Raw genomic sequence first — 22,113 nt, forward strand, 5'->3', positions numbered from 1 at the left:
CTGTGTCATAAAAAGAAAGAAAGTAGATAAAATGTCAAGAGTCGAATAAAAATAAAATCGGAATAGGATAAAAGATATGTAGATAAAAAACTAAAAAATACTAAAATAAAAAATTCAAAAAATCATAAAAAGAAAAAAATTCAGAAAAAAGGATAGGAATGTTAGGCATAAATACACCTAAAGAAAATAAAAAAAACTGAAAAATTTAAAACAATCAAGATCCCGAAAAATTTTTATTATAAATCAAATTAAAAGTCAGAAAAACATTATATAATCATAAATAAAAAATAAAAAGAAAAATATAAAAAGGGCAAGTTTAAAGAAAAAAGGAAAAAAATAGAAAAATAGGAAAATAAAAAAAAAAAAGAGAGAAGAAAAAAAGGGTAAAACAAAAAATGATATAAAAGGGGGTAGTAAAGTTTAGTTAAGAATAAATATACAAAAAAAATAATCATAATTAAAAAAATGTCCAAAATAAAATACAAAAATTAAAAATAGAAAATAAAAGACAAAATCGAAAAAAAGTGAAAAAAGAGAAAGAAAAATGAAATAAAAAATATATAAAATAATTAAAATTCTCAAAACACACAAAAAATCAAATAAAAGTAAAAAAAGAAATAAAAAAATCCAAAAAAACTATTAAAGTGAGAAAATTAAAAGGGAGAATTTTAAATTGGAAAAAGAATAAATATATAAAAAATGTAAAGAAAACAAAAAATACAAAAATATAATAAAGTGTCAACAAAACAAAATACAACAGTTGTAAATAAAATAAATTACAAATAGAAATAACAATTGACACTTTATTTTTTTTTGGATTTTTCAGAATTTTTTGTATATTTTGTTTTCTTCACATTTTTTATGTATTTATTCTTTTTCTTTTTCCAATTTAAAATTTTCCCTTTTAATTTTCTCACTTTAATGATTTTTTTTTAGATTTATTTATTTCATTTTTTACTTTTTATTTGATTTTTTTGTTTTTTTTTTGATAATTTTAATTATTTTATATTTTTTAAATTTGGTTTTAACTTCTCTTTTTTTACCTTTTTGTCTATTTTTTCTTTTATTTTATATTTTTACTCTTTTTAATTTCTTTTGGACTTTTTTAATTATTATTATTATTTTTTGTATATTTATGCTTAACTAAACTTTACTACACCCTTTTATCTTAATTATTTTACCCTTTTTTCATCTCTCTTTTTATTTTCCTATTTTTCTCTTTTTTTCTTCTTTTTCTTTAAACTTGCCCCTTTTATATTTTTTCGTTTTTTTATTTATGATTGTATATTTTTTTTAATTTGATTTCTAATTAATTTTTTTGGGATTTTGATTGTTTTAAATTTTTTATTTTTTTTATTTTCTTCAGGTGTATTTATGCCTAACCTTCCTATCCTTTTTTTGAATTTTTGAATTTATTATTTTTTAGTTTTTTATCTAGATATATTTTATCCTATTCCGATTTTATTTTCATTGGACTCTTGACATTTTATCTTTTTTTTTGTTTCTATATACTTTTTTTTTATTTATGTTATTATTTTGATGTGGGCCCCACAAGGGGTATGTAAACAAACAAAGCTGGGTGGCTGACATCCTAAATGACTAGGTTGAAACATGGAGGGTGATGCATGAGGGGAGGTTTGACACCTAGACTCAAAAGGCTCTGACAAGGTTGTTGGTCCTCAAAGAAATGAGTAGGCCGACTCATGTGCTTTATAGCACATGAGTTTTTCCGCTGCACAACACATGAACATTCCACCCATTGGCACATCACAAATTTGTGTTTTCTACTAGTAGCACATGTTTCTCTGCCTTATTGCACATGAGTTTTTTCTGTTGAATAACACGAGTTTTCCTACTACACAACACATGAATATTCCACCCTTTGGCACATCACAAATCTGTGTTTTTCGCAAGTAGCACATGTTTCTCCACACTATAGTATATGTTTTCCCGCTTTATAGCACATGAGTTATTTCGTTGCATAGCACATGAACATTCTGCCCTTTGTCATATCACAAATCAGTGTTTTTTACTAGTAGCACATGTTTCTCTGCCCTATTGCCCATGAGTTATTTCCGTTGAATAGCATATAAGTTTTTCCACTACACAACACATGGCTATTTCACCCTCTTGCACATCACAAATCAGAATTTTCCGCTTTATGGCACATGTTTTTCCGCTTTATAGCACATGTTTTCCCACTTTATAGCACATGAGTTTTTCTATTGCACAGTACATTGACATTCTTACCCTCTAGCATATAATGATTTCAGCTGCATAGCACATAGATTTTTTCGCTGAATAACACATGGTTTTTCAGCTAAATAGCACATGGAATTTCCGTCTTTTAACACATTGCAAATCAAAATTTTCCGCTTCATAGCACATGTTTCTCCGCACTATGGCACATGCTTTTCCGCTTTACAACACATGAGAATTCCACTGTACAGATATTCTGCCCTTTGGCACAATAGGAATCCAGATTTTCTACTAAATAGCACATAGAGTATCCGCTCCTCTAGCACATAATGATTTCTACTGCATAACACATGGATTTTCTGCTGAATAGCACATGACTTTCCCACCGCATAGCACATGGATATTCCACCCTTTGCCGCATTACAAATCAGAATCTTCTGCTTTTTTAACACATGTTTTTGTGCTTTATAGCACATGTTTCCTCGCTTTATAGCACGGGTTTTTCCGTTGCACAATATATGAATATTCTGCCTTTTCGCATATAACAAGCCTGAATTTTCTGCTTCTTTTAACACATATTTTCCCAATTTTTAGCACATGAGTTTTTCTGCTACACAGCACATGGATATTTCACCCTTTGGTAGATCAAAATTCTGAGTTTCCCACTGCATTGCCCATCTAGCACATAATGAATGTCATTGCATAGCATATGAATTTCTTCCACTGAATAGCAAATGGTTTTCTCACTAAATAGCACTTGGAATTTCCACCTTTAGGCACATTTCAAATCAAGATTTTCCGCATTATGGCACATGTTTTTCTGCTTTATAGCACATAAGCTTTTCTGCCTTCAACACATCAAGAATCATGGTTTTTCACCACTTTGGCACATCATAAATCATTGATTTTCTGATTTAAAGCACATAGATTTTCCAATTTCTGGCACATTATAAATCAAATTTTCTGCTACATAGCACATATGCTTTTCATCATCCGGCACATCGTAAATAAGATTTTTTCCGCTGCATAGCACATGAATTTTTCGCCATCTAATACATCATAAATCACCGATTTTCTCACTTCATAGCACATGAGTTCTGCTACATAGCACATAGTTTTCCTTTCGCCACTTTGACACATCATAAATCACTGATTTTTTCGCTTTATAGCACTTGAGTATTTTCTGCTACACTAACACTTCACAATTTTAGTCAAGGTTTTATCATTGTTTTCATTGCTACATGGCACATTATTGATTTCGATCTTATGCTTTCTCACCTCACGACAAATAATTGACCTCACTCCCCAATAGCGGTGTTCACATTAAATGTCAAATCGACCAAACCGGCCTGACCCAACCTGAGTTGGTCAGTTTTGTAAAATCATCAGTCGATTTTAGTTTGTACGAGAAAACAAACCAACAACTCGGTTTGGTTTTGGTTTTCATGTATGAATGAAAACCGAAACCAAACCGAGCTGAATCAATCCTATATGTTTAAGTAATTATTTATCAGTCTCTACCTTATATGCTAAATGTTGATATATTTTATTTGTGTTTTGTTTGATCTTTGAAAAAAATTTCTTATTTATGGTAAAAACTAAAAATGTAAAACCAATACAAATATAATACAATGGTACAATATTTAATTTAGTTTTTGTATAAATTTAAATATACATTGACAAAAAAATCAGTTTTGCATAAAAAACTAATCGATTTAAATATATATTTTGATTTTGCATAAAGATTAAAAATAAATTAACTTAAATATAAATAGATATTTTAGTTTAAAATATATATAAAAACCAACTAAACTGACCCAAACCAACCCTTCATGTTTGGGTTGGTTTTGCTTCAGGGACAATCAGTTTCGGTTTAGTCAATAAGTAAACCGACTAGGTCAGGTCGGTTAAAGAAAATGACTCAAACTGACCCAACCCGACCCATGAACACCCCTACTCCAAAATATCATCCAATACTTGTTGTTTTTAATGCTTTTCTTTACGACAAATGTACCCTGATTCTGAAGGTTCTTGATACCTTGGAAGCGTAACTTTGCCAAGAATAAAATGGCATGAACATGATGAAACGATGCTGCACAGGAACTCCTTTTGGTCTCAATCCTCCTTCAATGTCTTGCCCCTCATCCAAGCCTGCCCTTTGCATCATTGTGCTTCTTTTTGGTCTTTGTTGTTTCATAGTTTCTTACCTCATAACAAAGAGGGGCAGAATATAAGTTTGTGTATGTTGAAAAATTGCTCACTTGCCACTTGGGTTGAAAATGGAGTCGCCACCCATCAATTAAGGAAATGGAGATGATGAGACTTCTGAGAATGGCATTAAAATCATTTTAGTTCAATAGTGACTCCAATAGCGACTCAAATAGCCCAAGGCACCAACTAACTAGCTTGGTAAGACTTGGATGGGAGAGGGACTGGGTTAGACATCCCTCTCCTAGGTCCAATAGGTGGGGCCCACATAGGGTTCTAAAAGTAAATGCAAGTAAGCTCTCCTAACAAGCCCAAAATATTCACGGACCACAATTACATTATTAAACGAAATAAAGTGCAAGAGAAACAATGTCTAATCGTTTCCCTAGAGAATCTTTCATCTTAACTATCATTCACCATGTTGGGCAGATTAGAAACAAATCCATTTATCAAATCAAACAAACATAATTGATTAAAAAAAGGATAAAATAAAATAGAATCTAAAGCATCCAACATAATAAAAATAGAAGTAAAAAGAGCATAAATTTTAGTTGATTGGATTTCGACTAAAGGAGAGGGTAAACATGTTATCCATATCAAGATAAGAAAGAAGTGAAGATAGGAAGAGGGGAAACATGCATTAGTGGATTGGATGTACTGATATGTTTAGATTATTTTGGCATAGCAGAGACAAATGAAATGATTCAAGATCAACATAAAAGTTTTCTGTCTTAGCAAATATTGTTCTACCAATCAATCCGCAAGGCTAAGAAATAAAAATCTACTCTACTTGTATCCATCATCTATTGAAGAAATAAGCAATTAGAAGGCAACAACCATAATAGAAAATGAACTTAAGAAAACCGAGGATAGAATCAATGAGGGTACAAAGCTTACAGAAACTCGTCAAACTAGTTTCATCGGCTCTTCCCCACTCATAACTCCCGATTACAGTTAAACAATAAGAGAATATGGAGTTGATTATAGAGGAGAAAAAAGGTGGTTACTTGATTCAGATTTGGCCTGAAATTGGAAAGTTTGCTGCAACTGGGAGAGTTGGAAAGAAGAAATAACTGCTGGGCCTCAAAAGAGTGTGATAACTGTAGTGGTGTTGCTGCTATCTCTCTGCATCTAAGGCGACTCGGAAGTTTGTGCTCATCAGATGGCGACAATCGCACGATTGGTGATGCCGCTTCCTAACCTCTGGGTTTTGTGACTGATTCAAGTGAAAGGGAAGGTTATGATCCTCTACTACCTTGATCCTGGAACAATCAGGGGCGATTGAATCGTTGGGTAAAAACTCCAGATGTGTTCAAATGGCTTAGAGGCAACCTAACTGAAGGGTCAGAAGGAAGCCCCCGTGCACATCAAGGAGGTTGTCGCGGAAACATTAGTTGGGAGACAGAGGTTCTGATTTGGAGGAGAGAATGTCATCGCTGCTGGTTGGTTCAAATCGCCGCTGCAATTAGGGGTGAGCATTCGGTTTTTTCGGTTAAAAATCGAAACGAAAAGACCAAAGTTTTAAAAACCAATTTAATTATATGGTAAACTGAACTGAAACTAGAATATGGGAAAACCGAATAAACTGAACCAATTTTTTTTTGGTTATTTGTGATATTTTGGTTTAAACTGACATCCAACAGCCATGATAATAGTCGAAGATACGACTATTGAAAGAGATAGGAATAGAGACTTAGGGGCAGATTGGACCAATTGGGCCTAGATTGGGAAGATCTGGAAAAGTTTGATTTAGTTAATCTAGAATCTCAAAACGAAATCTATGTGTGATTGAGGGGCAAACAAATGCAGTTTTGGGTGAAATTTCATAGGGAAGGATTTTTGGGTAGTATGAGGTGATTGGTAAGGTTAGATTAAACCAACTGTGACTGGATTGGTTAGATTTGTAATTTGGTCAATTTGAGACCTAAAAATAGAATCTTGGCACGATTGAAGTGTGAACAGAGGCATTTTGGGTTGAGAATTCACATGTTTGTATTTGGGGGTGTTTGAGATCTAATGGTGAGGTCTGATCAGTCTTAGAGGGGTAAGATTGTAGGAATTTGGGTCAATGGGATGTTTAGAAACGAAATATTGGTTTGGTGAAAGATAAATGGGGTAATATTGAGTTCAAATTTTATAGGTAGGTATTTTAGGAGGTCCTGGATATGATGGTTATGTCTGATCTAATGGTTGAGGTGTAAGTGGGGGTCGTTTGGGGTAATTGAATAGGTATCAAGTAGGTTTAACGATGAATTTGAGGGCTTTGGGGCTGAAAGTTGGAATTCCTGGGTTTTTTGGTGTTTCAGAGAGGTCAAAAGGGTTTGATAGGGTGTTTAGGGAAAATTGTAGGTTCAGGCAGCGGACCAAGCAAAAATTAGATGCTAATACCATGTGTTTAGATTTTCAAAAAAATGAGAATGCTACGTGTCTGAACGGTGAAGACTGTAGCCTTGAAGACCTTCCTTTAATATATATATATATATATATATATATATATATATATATATATAACACACTCGGAGGCAAAAATGGTTCAGCCTCTAGTCAATTTTTATCTTTCCTTTTGGAATTTATGTTTATTTTAATATAAATATTATTAATTATATATCATCATTTCTTCCGCTTCTTGCAACTCATAACTATTTAAGCACTATAAGAAAAAGTAAAAAAAAAAAAACTACTAAAAGACTAAAAAATAGTAGTTGCTTAGTATATTAATAAAAAGACGAGTTTATGGAGGCCAAGGGTCTTCTCATCCACACGCTTCACATGGACTCTTCTCCATTCTCATACAACATTTTTGTGGCCTAAAAAAATAAAATAAAAAATATAAATATAAAAAATCATAATTACTTTCTTTCCTATTACAATCCCATCAACTTTTTTTTGGGTGTTTTGGTGTGCCTGAATCCTCCATACGAGCCATTTAAATAGTGAATCACCACACTTCGTGTTTAGTGCACCCACGAATCACATTTGATCACGTCGACCGAGGGAATCAAACATAACGTTAATGGTCAAAAGCACGTTAACAAGGGCTTGATGGTTCAACCGGACAAAAATCGACCACAAAATGACAAAAGGTTAATGAAGAGGAAGCCCTGGTCGCATTTTGCATTTCCCCTCTATAATTTCCCTCCCTCCACCAAATCCTACCCACACACTAGTGGCCATACCATAGCGAGTGACTTGAACTAGTGGCCATCGACGGTGACGATGAGAGCTCTGATGGTACATTTCTAGCCTCCTCCTCCTCTTCTTCTTTTTCTTCTTCTTCTTGTTCTTCTTGATCTTGTTCTTGTTCTTGTTCTTCTTCTTCTTCTTATAGGAGGCTTCTTGTGTCAACAAAAACCACCCACCTGAACAACCATTGGTGACTAGGTTTTTAATTTATGAGCCTAGGTTTTTATAGATAACCCACCATCTGTGATTTTGAAGCAAACAGGCGAGCAAGGGCATCCCATACACCCTTTGAAGTAGTATACCCTATTACCTAGGCTAAAACTTCTTCAGTAAGAGAGGAGAGGATCCAACACAAAAAGAGTTGACCCTGTTGTTCCCACAATATGAAATCAAGATTGCTAACAGTTTGACCATTCTCAGTAAGTCTTAGTGGTTGGGGTAATGGTTCCATCTATATGACTCATAACCTTAAAACCTTTGAGCACAATAACAAATTGAGTTCGCCACAACAAATAGTTAGTGCGATCTAACTTAAAAGAAACCAAATGATTTACCGTAGATGGGAGATTCAGATTCAAAATAGTGCTAGTTGGTAGGGATGCAGTAGAAAATGTTGAAATGGATCTTGAGATGGTGAAGGCTAACTCTGATACCATAAAATAAAAGCTAAATTTCTATGAATGAATTCAGTATAATGCGTACAGATCACAAGATACAGAAAATGTTGAACAACTATACAAGATAAGCATTAGAGAGTAAAACAGATAGATAATCCTATGGAGTGAGAACTTTTAGAAGATTAGTTCAAACTATAGTTATTTGTTCATTTGTGAGTTACTTGGCTGACTTGTAACCGGACGCTTCCTATCCTTATCAAAGTGTACAGTAATCATTTAAAATGGAAAAGTTATTTGGTAGATATTGTTTGATCTACTGAATTTTTAGGGTTTAATTAGTCAATGATCAATCAATTGATTGAGAGTATAAAGATAGAGATTACCTGCCTATGCTAATACTAATTAACTTTTCAGTTTCCTACTATACATTACATTGAAAAAAAATAGATGATTGAAAACTCCACATAATTAAACCATCACCCACAATAGATCCTACTCTTAGAAGAAATGTACATTTCTTTTAATTTTTTACATGTTTATATAATACTTATTAATGGCACGTGCAACATTTGAAATAAGGCCAGGGGCATATATCAACATTGTGCGGGAGGTGGCAAATGTTTTGGGTTGGAAACCAACACCTCCACCAACCACTCTCATCCATCCATGATACTATGACCCACATTTCTCAAATGTATATGGCTTGGAACCCAACTTAATCTACACCCAACCTAATCCATCCATGTTGATCCATTTAAGTACAATGTTTTAAGAATCAATTTGGAACCAACCATTGGTTTTTTGAGTCAACGATTTGACTGTACGATTCAAATGGATTATCTAATGACATTTTGAAAAATTAAAATAAAGTTTTGGCTTGAAAACCGTTGTCTAGGTTAAATAGGTCGGTGGATTATTGACCAATTCAACAAGTTTTAGAAAAAATAGTTGTTCGTGGGTGCAATGGAACCGGTACCGTGACTGGATTCTGGGCCGAGCGATCTGACTATCTGGGTCAATGATGATTTAAAAACCCTGCTTAATTATTTAAATTTAAATTTATGTAAATATTTGAAAAATGGTTTTTTAGATTTTTTGTAATTCCACATCTCCACTGTTGTTTCAATCAGAATATACAAAATGAGACTCAATTTAAACACATGGTTCAAACTTCAAAGTTTTCTTTTTCATAAAAAATATCGTATTAAAAGAAAAAAAGATAATAAGATATAAGAAATAAAAACAGGACTCAAAACAAAAACTTAGGCCCTGTTTGCTTTTCAGTAATTTACTTACCCATATAAATGCAACATTGATAAGTTATTCCTGGGAAACACTTACTTGGGTAAGCGCATTTACCCATTTTCTTTTATTTATCATGTAAATAAAGCAATGACCATTTTTAGCTATAAAAATCCACTACTAAAAGGGGATATTTTGTCCCATTCAAGTGTTGGAAACTTTTCCACTAAGTGGGAAAGTTATTTACCCACCTAGGAGAAGTGATACCTAGGAAAATAAACTTTCCCTGTTCCCCAAATAAATCTGAAAAAAGAACATGAGATTCTTAGTCAATGGGAACCAAAATCCTATCGACCAACTTTCCCCCCTCTCAAAATCCGAAAAAAGAACGATCCCATAGGGTGATGCTCCTAAGAAAAGGTAGACATTACTTAACCATTCCCCACATCCTTAACAACTAAAGATGTAATCACAAATAAGCACTTCCAAAACACAAGACAATGGACGATTCATTAAAAAGAACAAATCAGGCCATGTTCCTTCCTTAGCCACATCTACCCCTACCTTTAGTTGATGATGAAGCACAAAATGTGCCCACCAATATATGCAACATAGAATCCGTCCATGCCCTTGTGTTGGATGAGGTGGCTTAGACTAGGTTCAGTTTGCGATGAGTCGGGCTGTTGTGCTGACCTGTGAAACCAAGCTGAGAGTCCGAGCAGAGTGTTGCTGAAGTGAAAGAGAGGTTAGAGTGCCTGGGTAAATTTTACCTAGGAGGACACTCCAATGCTTAAGTTAGTGAGTGGTTATGTCAAAAGAATTTGGAGAGAGTGAGAGTTAATGTGTGCATACCTTTCTGGGTGGATATAAATGTCTTATATAGGCTCCTGGACTTAGGTAACTATCTTGAGCTCTTTGTGGAGCCGTTTCCTTATTTTCAAGCGCATTAAGGTGTTAGTTGCTAGATTTTCGTGGCAGTTACAGGTCGCCCATGAGTCCTGCGACATACGGTTCAGCGAGCTGTTACTATAGTCGCGATAATAGTCTTCGAGTGGGTGCGGTGTGCGGGATGGTTTCAGATGAGCTGGTGGGGCGATCTCGCTCTAGCTCAGTTGCATACCTTATGCTGATTGCCACATGTCACTTTGGCGAGCTGCTCAGCTATGTTGGACGTTGTGGGCCGAGCTTGCTCTAGCTCGGTCGCGTACCTGATGTTGACTGCCACGTGTCACTTTGCCGATCTACTCTACTATGTTGGACACTGCGTTATCACCAACGTTCACGTGCTGATAATTGTGTGGAGTGACCAAAATGCCCCTCATCAATTACCCCCCACTCTCGAGTCACTGCTTAGGGCATTTTGGGTCAGCTTGCTTTGACCGTCGATTCAGCTTGGTCTGCTCTCATAGATGGTTCAGCTGGTTGAGATGCTCCGAGCTAATTTCACTGAGCTAGTTCGCTGACTTAGCGCTGAGGTGTCATCCGGAAGCCATATGTCGTAATATCTTCTGTAGAGCAACTCATCTACTATCACGTAGCAAGCTGTTTGTTGTAATATCTTTTGTACAACTGCTCGCCTATTACCACGTAGCAAGCTGTTTGTAGTACTATCTTTTGTAGAGCTGCTCGCCTACTATCACGTAGCGAGCTGTTTGTAGTAATATCTTCTGTAAAGCTGTTCACCTACTATCACGTAGCAAGCTGTTTGTGGTAATGTCTTCTTTACAGTTGTTTGCCTACTATCACGTAGCGGGTTGCCTGTCACTCTATTCGCCAAGCTGCATTTTTTTCCGTTGGTAGCGTGCCGTGTTTCAAGTAATTGTAGAGTGGGTAGATCCTGTTTGGCTCAGTGAAAATGATGTTGGCGACCTCCTCTCTCGATTTTTCTATCGAAGGTCGTGGTAATTCTTCTATGTAGATGGTTCATTTTGTCGAGTCAATCGTGCTCGCTAATTTGGACAGGGCATCAACCTCCATACTTTCCGATCTCGGAATTTGTTGGAGATACCATGACTCAAAAATTAGTAGGAATCCTCTAACTTTGGTGAGATACGCCATCATGGAGGAGTCCCGAGCCTTACATTTACCTAGTTTACAACAAGATGTGAGTTGCTGCATATGACTATGTGCCTGGCTCCTACTTCCTTTGATAATGTCAATCCTGCTAGCAGGGCCTCATATTCAGCTTCGTTGTTTGATGCTCAGATTAGAAACCGGAGTGTGTATTCCAGCTTTGTTCCACAAGGTCCATATAGTATTAACCTAACTCCACTTCCGCCCCGGTGAGATGAGCCATCTACATGAAGTATCCAAGGTTCCTCGTCGCAATGAAATCTGCCAGGACTTGCGCTTTAATTGCTGTGTGCGGCTCAAACTGGATATCATATTTGTTGAGCTCAATTGCCCATTTGGTGAGTCTTCCCGAGATCTCGGGTTTCAGGAGAATTTGTTTTAATGGATGATCTGTTAGCACCACTATGGAGTGCGCTTGAAAGTAGGGTCTCAACTTTCGGGCGGCTAATACCAAGGTGAAGGCGAGCTTCTCAATGTTTGGATACCTTGTTTCCGCGACGTAAAGTATTTTACTAACCTAGTATACTGGTAACTGCGTTTTGTTTACCTCTCTGAAAAGGACTGAGCTTACCATTTTGTCGTTTGCAGAGAGGTGGAGTTTGAGCTCGTATCCCACCTTCGGCCTGATCAACAGAGGAGGCGAGCTGAGGTATTGTTTTAGTTCGTCGAAGGCAAGATGATATTCCTTGGTCCATTCAAAGGTCTGGTTATTTTTTATGGCTTTGAAGAACTAATTTGGACATGAACCGGTTCAAGGCCGCTATCCGTCCTGTTAATCTCTAGGTTTCCTTAACCATTCTAGGTGGTCTCATGTCTAAGATTGCTTGGATTTTTTCTGGGTTAGCCTCTATACCTTGCTAGCTGATGATGTAACCCAGGAACTTTCCTGAGGTCACACCGAAAGCACACTTGTTTGGGTTCAGATTTAGGTTAGTGTTTTCACAAGACTTCAAGTACAAGGTTTAAATCAGAAACTAATTCTTTTGAAAATAGAGTTTTTACAACCATGTCATCAACATAGCATTCAACTTTATTGCCAATTAAATATGAGAAAACAAAATTCACTAATTGTTGGTAGGTCACTCCAGCATTTTTTAAACCGAATGGCATGACATTGTAACAATATAGGCCTGTCTAAGTGGTAAATGCAGTCTTTTCCCGATCTTCAAGGTCCATTAAAATCTGGTTGTAGCCTGAATAGGCATCCATAAAGCTAAGTAGTTTGAATCCTGAGGTCATGTCTACCAAGCGGTCTATGCTGGGTAGGGGAAGTTATCTTTTGTACAGGCGCGATTTAAGTCTATGAAATCTATACACATCCGCCATTTATCGTTTGCTTTTTTCACTAAAACTAGGTTCACCACCTAGCTTGAGTACTGGACTTCCTCTATGAAGTTCACAGCTAGTAGCTTCCCTACTTCTTCATTTACTACATTCCACCTTTCCGGGACAAGGTTTCTCTTCCTTTGCCGGACTGGTCTAACTGTAGAGTCCACATTAAGTTTATGAGTTATAAGATTAGAGTCTATACCAAGCATTTCAGTAGCCGACCAGGCAAAAAACATCTAGATTTTTTAATAAAAAGCTTACCAGTTTAGAGCGCAGAGGATCTTTCAAGTGAGCTCCTATCCGTAGGATTTTCTCAAGGTCGATCTTGGAGACTTGCACTGCTACTATATCCTCAGTTGGGCGAGCTCTTTCTTCAGTGTTTTCTAGTTGAGGATCCGGGTCGATGTTTACTATCAATTTACCTTTGGCTTTCAGTGAGTCCACATAGCATTTTCAAGACTCTAGCTAATCACCGCATAGCACTCCCACTCTTGTGTCCTTTGGAAATTTCAGTGCTAGGTGGTAAGTGGACACTACAGCTCATAATGCACGAAGAATTGGTTGTCCTAGGATCGCATTGTAAGGTGATGAAGCTGCTACTACTAGAAAATCATGTTCTAGGCGAGCTGTGTGCGGGGGGGGGGGGGGATCCTGCTTCAATTAGCAGCTTGATCTTACCAATCGGGTGAACTACTTCTCCGCTAAATCCTACCAGTGGTATGTCAGCGGGCTATAGGTCGGCTGTACTTAATTCCAATCTTTTAAAGGCTTCAACTAACAAGATATCAACCAAACTACCTAAATCTACCAAAATCCTCTTTACCCTGAAATCATTGATGAGCAATTTTACCACCAAAGCGTTGTCATGAGAATATTGGATTCCTTGCATGTCATCTTCAGTGAAATAAATCACTTCTTCTGTTCGGGGTCATTTATGTGGCTGGTTATCTTGTTCCAGCTCACGTATTGCATTCCTCTCAGTAGACGAGGTGCATCTTGCTATAATAGAACCCCTATGATCACATTGATAATTCCTCTAACTTGTCTCTCTGGTTCTTGTTGGTTTTTAGTAAGTGGTTCCTGTTGTCTACTACTCTGCGATGCTTCCTTATTAGCTTCTGCTTCCTGAGCTTGCTCCTCCTTGACAAAATGCTTCAAGTAATTTTGCTTAATGAGATTTTTGATTTCATTCTTTAGGTTACAGCAATTCTCGGTATCATGCCCGAAGTCCCTATGGAAATGGCAATATTTGTTCGGGTTTTTGGTGCTGGGGTCCCCCTTCATCTTGGGAGGCCACTTCACATAATCACTAGTTTGAATATGCATGTCTGCGAGTGTTCAGTGGTGTAAATACCCTACTATATGCGGGCGGTGTTCTCGGTCATTGCCCTACTCTTCTGTTTGGCGATCTGCTTTTTTGTGTGGTGAGATACTATGCCTTCTCCTTGGGGATCTACTTTTACGAGGTGACCTGCTCCTTCGCTCGGTTTGACTTGTGCATGCCTCTTCATTTGTCTGCTTTCTTTTTCCTGTTGTTTCGATTTCTACTCCTACCGCTTGTTCCGCTTTGATGAATTCATGGGCAATCGTGAGGAATCTCTCCATGGTAGCTGGAGGGTGGAGTTCTAGTTCCGACTTTAACTTGCGATGCTTGACACCCTTTTTGGCTACTATCAGCTGTAGAGGGGTCCAAATCAGGAATTTGCAACCGTTCCATGTTGAAGCGTCGGATGTACTCTCTAAGAGGTTCATTGGGCTTCTGGACTATGTTAAACAAGCACGTAGCTGACTTCGGATGTGGTGTGCTTGTGATAAATTGGTTGGTGAAGAGTCGGGCGAACTGATCCCAGTTTTTTATGGACCCTGGGGCCTATCCTGAATACCATAGTCAGGCTTCTTCTTTTAAGGTAATGGGGAATGCTATGCACATACTAGTGTCATTTGCTCTATGAAGGAGCATGAGAGCTTGGAAACTGTTAGCGTGTTCTATCGGGTCTGACTTCCCTCGGTATGATTTCAGGGTAGGTGCCTGAAAATTTTTAGGGCATGGAGCTCTAAGGATTTTTGACACAAGAGGGGTTTCTCTGGTCAAACGGGGCTGTTCTGATAAAGTGATCATTCCTTTTGTTTTCGTGCTTCCGTCTCGTAGACGAGCTTCACCCCCTACTCGGGTGAGCGGTATTTTCCTCCCTGCGCGGTGTGTTCTTTTCTTTTTTCTGGCGCCTTTGATAGAGTTAGCTACATTAGATTCAGTAGGGGCTTCCACCTAGCTCTCTTCTGGTCCCTACTCATTCGGGACTGTAGTATTTCCCCTGTTTGGTGTGTGGGTTTGGCCACATATTCGCGATTGGAGCAATCCTCCTTGGTTCAAGTTGTTGGACTGTGAAGGTTGTTGGCTGTTACGGGGCTGACTGTCCTTTGGTACTAGTTGTCCGAACATCACCGGATGCTGTGATTGACACTGCTGCTAAGATTGTTGTGAAGTTGTTGGGACTGTTGAACTTATTGTTGCTGCTATTGTTGTTGTTGTTGCCCAGCAACAGGGGCAAACCTATTCTCCCATGAGCGCATCCGCTCAATCATGTTGTGTACACACTGTACTAAATTGTTAAACTACTATACATCCACCGCTGCGGGGGGTGCCATGGGATCCACAGCAAGAGGCGGGGGTGGCATGTTCACGTTTTCTTGCACATTGATTGTTGGTAAAGGAACGTCAATGGTCAAGTTATAAGTATAATATATTAATAAATTAACGTATGTATAATAAATTAAGTTAAGAATTTATTTTTAATAAAAAATTAATTTTATTAATTAATACGAGCAAGCCTAGACCCCTAATCTAGGACATATAACAACAGGACTAGGGTGTGGGTTGGGTTGGGCCTAGGGAGCCCCAAAGACTGTTATTAGGCTTTATATATCTGTCCTGGCTTAGCCTATAAACATCAGTAGTAACTTGTTTGGAAGGGAGGTAGGAGGCAAGATGAAAAATTGCATTAAGGGATTATAGAGAAGATAGGGGCAACTTTTGGGCCCTAATATCAATAAAAGTAATATTTTTAATAATATTTAAAAAATAAGAACATTTTAAAAATAATATCAAATAAGGGCAAAACCATTGTTCATCTTCTTCCTCTTGCTAATCATTCATCAGCTCTACCACTCACTGCTGCCTCTGCCCACGCCTCTGCCCACCTCCACCCACCTTTGCCTCCGGAGGTGGGCAGAGGCAGAGCGGCGGCGACGGCTCTAGTCTACCATCCACCAGCACTACCTTTGCCGCCTCTGCCCAACACTGCCACCTCTGCCCTAAATCCGACCCTAAATGTTTAAAGTCATTTCTTTCTCTATTTAAGCCTTAGACCACCTTTGTTTCGGTCACTCCGTTGTGTGAAAAATCTCCACCGCCTTCATTTTGTAAGTTTGACAGATCTATTGATCTTCGATCTATCTCTATGGGTTCTATCTCGATCTTCTGCTGCACTATTTTTGGGTTGGTAATGGCAACTAAGAAGAGTGTTGGTGATCTCAAGGAGGCTGATTTGAAGGAGAAGAAGGTTTTCATTAGGGTAGATCTGAATGTTCCTTTGGATGAAAACCTTAAGATCACAGATGATACTAGGGTCAGGGTTGTTGTTCCTACCATCAAGTATTTGGTGGATCATAAAGCCAAGGTTATCCTCTCAAGCCATTTGGGCGGAGGTGGCGGTGTTGGGTAGAGGCGAAGGCGGAGGTGGGCGGAGGCATTGCCGAAGGTTTCAGAGGCGGCGGTGGGCAGCGACACTGATGAATAATCTGCAAGATGAAGAAGATGGACAATACTTTTGCCCTTATTTGATATTATTTTTAAAAAGTTAACCTATTTTTGAAATTTTATTAATTTTTGAACTTGAACATTTCAGCTTCAAAGAATCAATTTTCATATTGAGTTTTGAACCCTACTCTCCCTTTGCCTGCCCATTGAAGAAGAAAAAGAAGAAAAATCAGTTCCAACAATTTTAACACATACAACAAACTTTGAGGAATTTCATATCGTGGGTTTTGATAAATGCCATATGATTGATTATATACCAATTGATTGGTTACAAGTTCTCTTTTGGTATCATATTCTAGCATTTTCATAATCACAAAATCCTTCAGAGTTTATTCTTGTTAAGTATTCCAAACATGCCCTCCTTTTAATTTCAGGCTTACAGTAAGCATATTGGCCCTATAGCTAATTCATTATCAAAGTTAATTAATTCACCTGCCTTTACTCCCAAGAAAATAACTTATACAGAGATGCAAGGTGAAAGTATGCCAATCAGCCTCTATTATATGAACCTCATAAATGATTAATTCACTAAAATACAAGGAAATATGTCATTGAATTCATCCACTTGTCAAAGTCTCCTTACTCAACGTAAGAAAATGTTATGATTTTTTTTTAGGATAAATCTATGATGCTGGAAAGGCATTATAATGAAAGAGCATTGGTCGATCAAAAGCCTCCCATAAATTTTGATTTGATGAATATCACCTGATTGACCACTTTTTATGATATTGGTTATTGGTTATAAGTTGAGATAATACTGTCAACTTAATGGGTCTCAGATGACTAATAAACAAAGTGTTGGTTACCAAATTTATGTCTTTTGTTTGTTAAATTGTGAATCCATTACAAAATTTATGTTTTTTTTCTTAATTTTGAATCCTTAAATCATTTCTTTTCACTCCAAACCATGTTGAGATAATACTGCCAACTTTGGTTATGTCTTCTGCCTTGGCTCCAAAAGAAGACAAATCACCTGCCTCTAATTTCTTTGTCCGCCTTAACTGCAATCTGATAACCTTCACAGTTTTCGGTCCCAAGGCAAACCCCCCGATCTAAAGAAGGCTTCTTCGGCTTCATCTAAGGATTCATTCCCCGTTTCTTCTAGGCTCTAGCTCCGGGTCTGGTCTCGACCTGACCTCCCTCTTTTAATCCTCTCTCTCTCTCTCTTTCTTTCGAACCTACGAAAAGCCTCTCTAACAAAGTCCTCCCCACCCACAGAAGAGAGTCCCAAGATGGTTTGCACCCTGATATTGTTTTCAACCCTTAAATTAACTCTCTCCTCTCGCTCTAACCGGATGACTGTGGAACAATCTAGCTTGGCCCTCACAGGACTGGGGCCCTGACTCCGTGTCACCCACAACCCGAAAGGGGTGCATGGGCACCGCCTAAGAAGGTTCCAACACCAACCGACCTTGATCTGGAGTCTGGACCAAAGACTGCACCACTAAGCAACATCTCCAGCTATGGCCTGTTCACACAGCTTGGATCCGACCCAATCCAACTTGGGCTTGATATAAATTTTGGTTGTTAAGGCCTTGGGTAGACAAAGCCTGACCCAACCCAACTTGGGCTCACCCCAAGTCAAGCCTACCCGAACAAAATGCATACATGCATGCATTATATTGATATAAGAATATCTTTTTTCAAATTATATATACATGTAATATAGGGGCAATGCCCAGTCCACCCTTAGCCCTAAAATTCTTGGATTGTGTAAGATTGGGCCTGGGCTCATGTTTCAATATGGGCCTATGTATAAGCTATCTCTTATTATAAGTGCAAAGCCCGGCCTGGCCTATGATTAATCTTACATGTATAAAATATGCATATTACATTCGTAAATAGAATTTGTGGATATTTTTTATTCAAATGTACTGTGGAGCGGGACCATTAAGCCTAATAAAAGATGGACAAATAAAATTATATCCAACAATCCATTTGCGTTTGACCATACCAATCGCATGCAGCCATGCCCAAGCCCAAGGCTAGCTTGAATTCTATTGGGCTAAGCTCAATTGGGCCTGGGTTGATAAACTTTGGTCTGATCTCATGTTGGATTTGACCTAACCTTGAGGTTTGCACCTTAAAGGCTAGTTTGGAAGCAGTATAAATGTAAATATCTATAGCATAAATACATACAAATTATAAGGTTTTGCACTCTAGATATTTACATTTATATTTTAGGACTGTGCCTAGATTTACCTTCATCAACATGACCCAATTGACACAGATTTCATGTCAGATTTTTCCCTGCATCGCACAGGGCGCCACTAGCTCAAATTATCAAATATTGAACTGAGTTGTCAAATAATTACAGAGATTTTAAAGCACCAAAACCTAACATCAATATGTATTCATTTTGGATAATTAAATACACTACGTGTAATGGGCTTAGAGTAGTAATTTTGCATTTTTTGAACAAGTGCAGGAAAGCTTTAGATAATTTTCGATCTTATATTTTCATTTTAGAGTGAGCCCCATTGAAATTGTGACATGATTATAGAAAATGGTAAACAAAACAAATAGCAACACGTCAGCTCCATCACTGAGGTTGTACTGCTTCCGAATTACTTTGTAAATTTTCTAGCAACAACAGACAATTTCTAAATTCTTACAAGCTATAGCAAAAATACCAAAAGGGCTTTGATCAGCCAAAAACCCCATGAATTTTGACAATTAAACACCACCAGATGAGTTATCATCTTTATGAAGCCAGTTGATTGGTTACAAAATTTTCCCGGCCGTATCATGTATTTTTCCAACATCACAGTTGAACCTCTCTTAACTAACAGTATGCCTGACATTTATAAGAGTATTTTAGGTTAAACAAATGAATCAAATTTTCAAAATGATTCTTTTGGTTTTAGTAATAACACATACAAAACGCATAGCAGCTCGGGCGGATGGATGGAAGCCATGTTTTAGAAGAAAACCCTAATGTGCCTTGTGATCAGTACAAGGAGACCGGTGGTGCAAGCTCCGTCCTGCCCGCTATGTTTTTCTTTTATCAAATCGTTGCTTGTAAGTAATTGAAATTCGGAAAGATGCATTTGACAAGCTTTTTCTTTTCTTAAGTTTGACCGGATTAATGAATTAAGCCCATTTAAACAATAAAAACACCTTTTATATATAACTTAGGTGGAGAGTCACGTTGAAGCTGTCTTGTTATGGATGTACAAATTAACAAAATAATAACAATATTAACAAATAATCTTCCTGGCCTGATGGCAATCTCATATTTTGTATTATCTGCTAACGATTACCCGACCTCATACACCTCGTTTCGTATGGACTAATTGAATCAAACGAGAAGGAGAAATTTCAAGTCAGCGAAAAGCAGTTTTCTTTTTCTCCTTTACTTTAAATAACAGTGTCAGTACATCTGTTTGGCTACTATATATATAATAACAAAATGAAATGGTGGAAGCAGCTAGAGATCAGTTGTTAGACTATTTCACATGGCAACGCTAACTATTCTCCGGTATTCTCTGGTTTTTTACGCAGCCCTTCTCATCATTCCCACAGTCTGCAGCCTGGGTTATGATCTGGGAAAGCCGAAAAATCGTGTTCCCTTCTTCATCTTTGGCGATTCCCTCGTTGATGCCGGAAACAACAACTACATCAACACCAGCACTCTTTTCCAGGCAAATTTCTGGCCATATGGAGAAACTTCATTCCAGTATCCTAGTGGACGCTTCTCTGATGGCCGCCTGTCTCCAGATATTATCGGTATGATCCTCTATATTTTCATCTTTCGCTCTCTCTCGGTCTCTCTCTCTCCCCCGTATGCAATGCTTAATTAATTAATGTTAAAGATAAACATTTCAGCGGAGTATGCAGACATACCGTTCATTCCACCGTTTCTACACCCCGGCGTTCATCGGTTCAGTGACGGAGCAAACTTCGCGTCTGTTGGAGCTGGTGCTCTAGTTGAAACCTTTCGAGGACTGGTAATAAACCTCAATACACAGCTGAGCTACTTTAAGAAGGTGGCAATTAGGTTGAGAGAAGAACTGGGGGATGGTGAAGCGCAGAAACTATTCTCAAGAGCAGTTTACTTGATTAGTATCGGAGGCAACGATTACATGTTTCCTTTCCTGAACAACTCCAGCATTCCAGAGTCTTCACAGGCACAATACGTCGGCACAGTGATTGGCAACCTGAGCAGTGTGATACAAGTAAGGGTGAAACAACTTTGACTCTCCAAAGCAGAATTCTCTCTCTCTCTCTTCTGCGGTCTGCTCTTTTAGTCTTTTATCTCTTCTTTTTTCTTTTGGTAGTGTGGATAACCGATGGCTGTGTTTGATTCGGTAGGAAATATACAAGATTGGAGGCAGGAAATTTGGTCTCATCAGAATGAGTCCATTGGGATGTGTGCCAGGTGTGAGAATAACCAAACCAGAAAATAAAGGAGCCTGCTTACAAGAAGCCTTGACACTTGCAGAGGTACACAACAAAGATCTATCGGAACTCCTCAGAAAGCTGGAGATCCAGCTGCCAGAGTTCAAGTATTCAAATTACGATTTCTATACTTTCATCGACCAACGAATGAAGTACCCCTCAAAATATGGTACGTATGTTATTTGAATCGCAATTTCCTCTATTTTCTTCTGTTGGATATTCATTTTAGTTTGCTAACATCTATACATGCTTAATGAAAATAAAGGTTTCAAGGAAGGAGAAAATGCATGTTGTGGCACAGGACCCTTCAGAGGAGTGCCCAGCTGCGGTGGAAGAAGAACAGTGAAAGAATATCAGTTATGTGATAATCCCAATGACTATGTGTTTTGGGATGCTTTCCATCTCACAGATAAAGCATACCAACAAATGGCAGAGCAGATGTGGAGCGGAACTAGTCCTGTTGTAGAGGGAAACTACAATATGAAGAGTTTCTTTGAGTGTGTTGCCCCATAGCTCATCTCTCTCTCTCTCTCTCTCTCCGGCCTCTATCTCCATGTTCATGATCATCAATAAATGAATTTCTTCCAAGTTCAGATTACATGTTACTGCCTCATGACCACCACTGTGACTTGAATTGTTTATTTTTACTGAACCGCTTCTTAAGCAAGCACATAAAAGATCAAATCTCCAGTGAGTAATAGCAACCTGGAGAAAGCCCATAATCAACCAAGTGAAGAAGATGAGAACCATTAAAATAAACAGTCACTTACTCAATTATTTTCTGTGTTCTGTGTTTTAGTTTAAGAGTTGTTGTGTATGATGGGATGGTTTTAAAAAAATTTAGCTGGTGGGTGGAAAACTGTTTATATATGTTTTATATATGTTCTGTGGGCTTTCGTGTCAGGATTCAATTACTCAATGTTCAATCAATTGATTAAGCAGATGACCTGCCTATGCCAATATTTACTTCCAGTTTCCTAATTCATTAAATAAGATACAAGGAAGTCTTAGGGAAAGATGGTACGACTGATCAAGTTTCCTACT

At 37.7% G+C, this 22,113-nt stretch overlaps 1 protein-coding gene across 1 annotated transcript; it reads left to right on the forward strand.

Moving 5' to 3' along the window:
• The first annotated feature begins 19,971 nt into the window (after nt 1-19,971).
• Nucleotides 19,972-21,667, forward strand: LOC148843369 (GDSL esterase/lipase 5-like). Its single transcript, XM_088959072.1, has 4 exons — nt 19,972-20,397; nt 20,497-20,846; nt 20,983-21,238; nt 21,335-21,667. The coding sequence occupies exons 1-4, from the start codon at nt 20,127-20,129 to the stop codon at nt 21,580-21,582; spliced, it is 1,125 nt and encodes a 374-aa protein (XP_088815198.1). The 5' UTR covers nt 19,972-20,126; the 3' UTR covers nt 21,583-21,667.
• The last annotated feature ends 446 nt before the right edge of the window (nt 21,668-22,113 follow it).

Source organism: Nelumbo lutea, chromosome 8 (assembly GCF_056320005.1).
Source record: "Nelumbo lutea isolate HS-2025 chromosome 8, American lotus-T2T, whole genome shotgun sequence".
NCBI lineage: Eukaryota > Viridiplantae > Streptophyta > Magnoliopsida > Proteales > Nelumbonaceae > Nelumbo > Nelumbo lutea.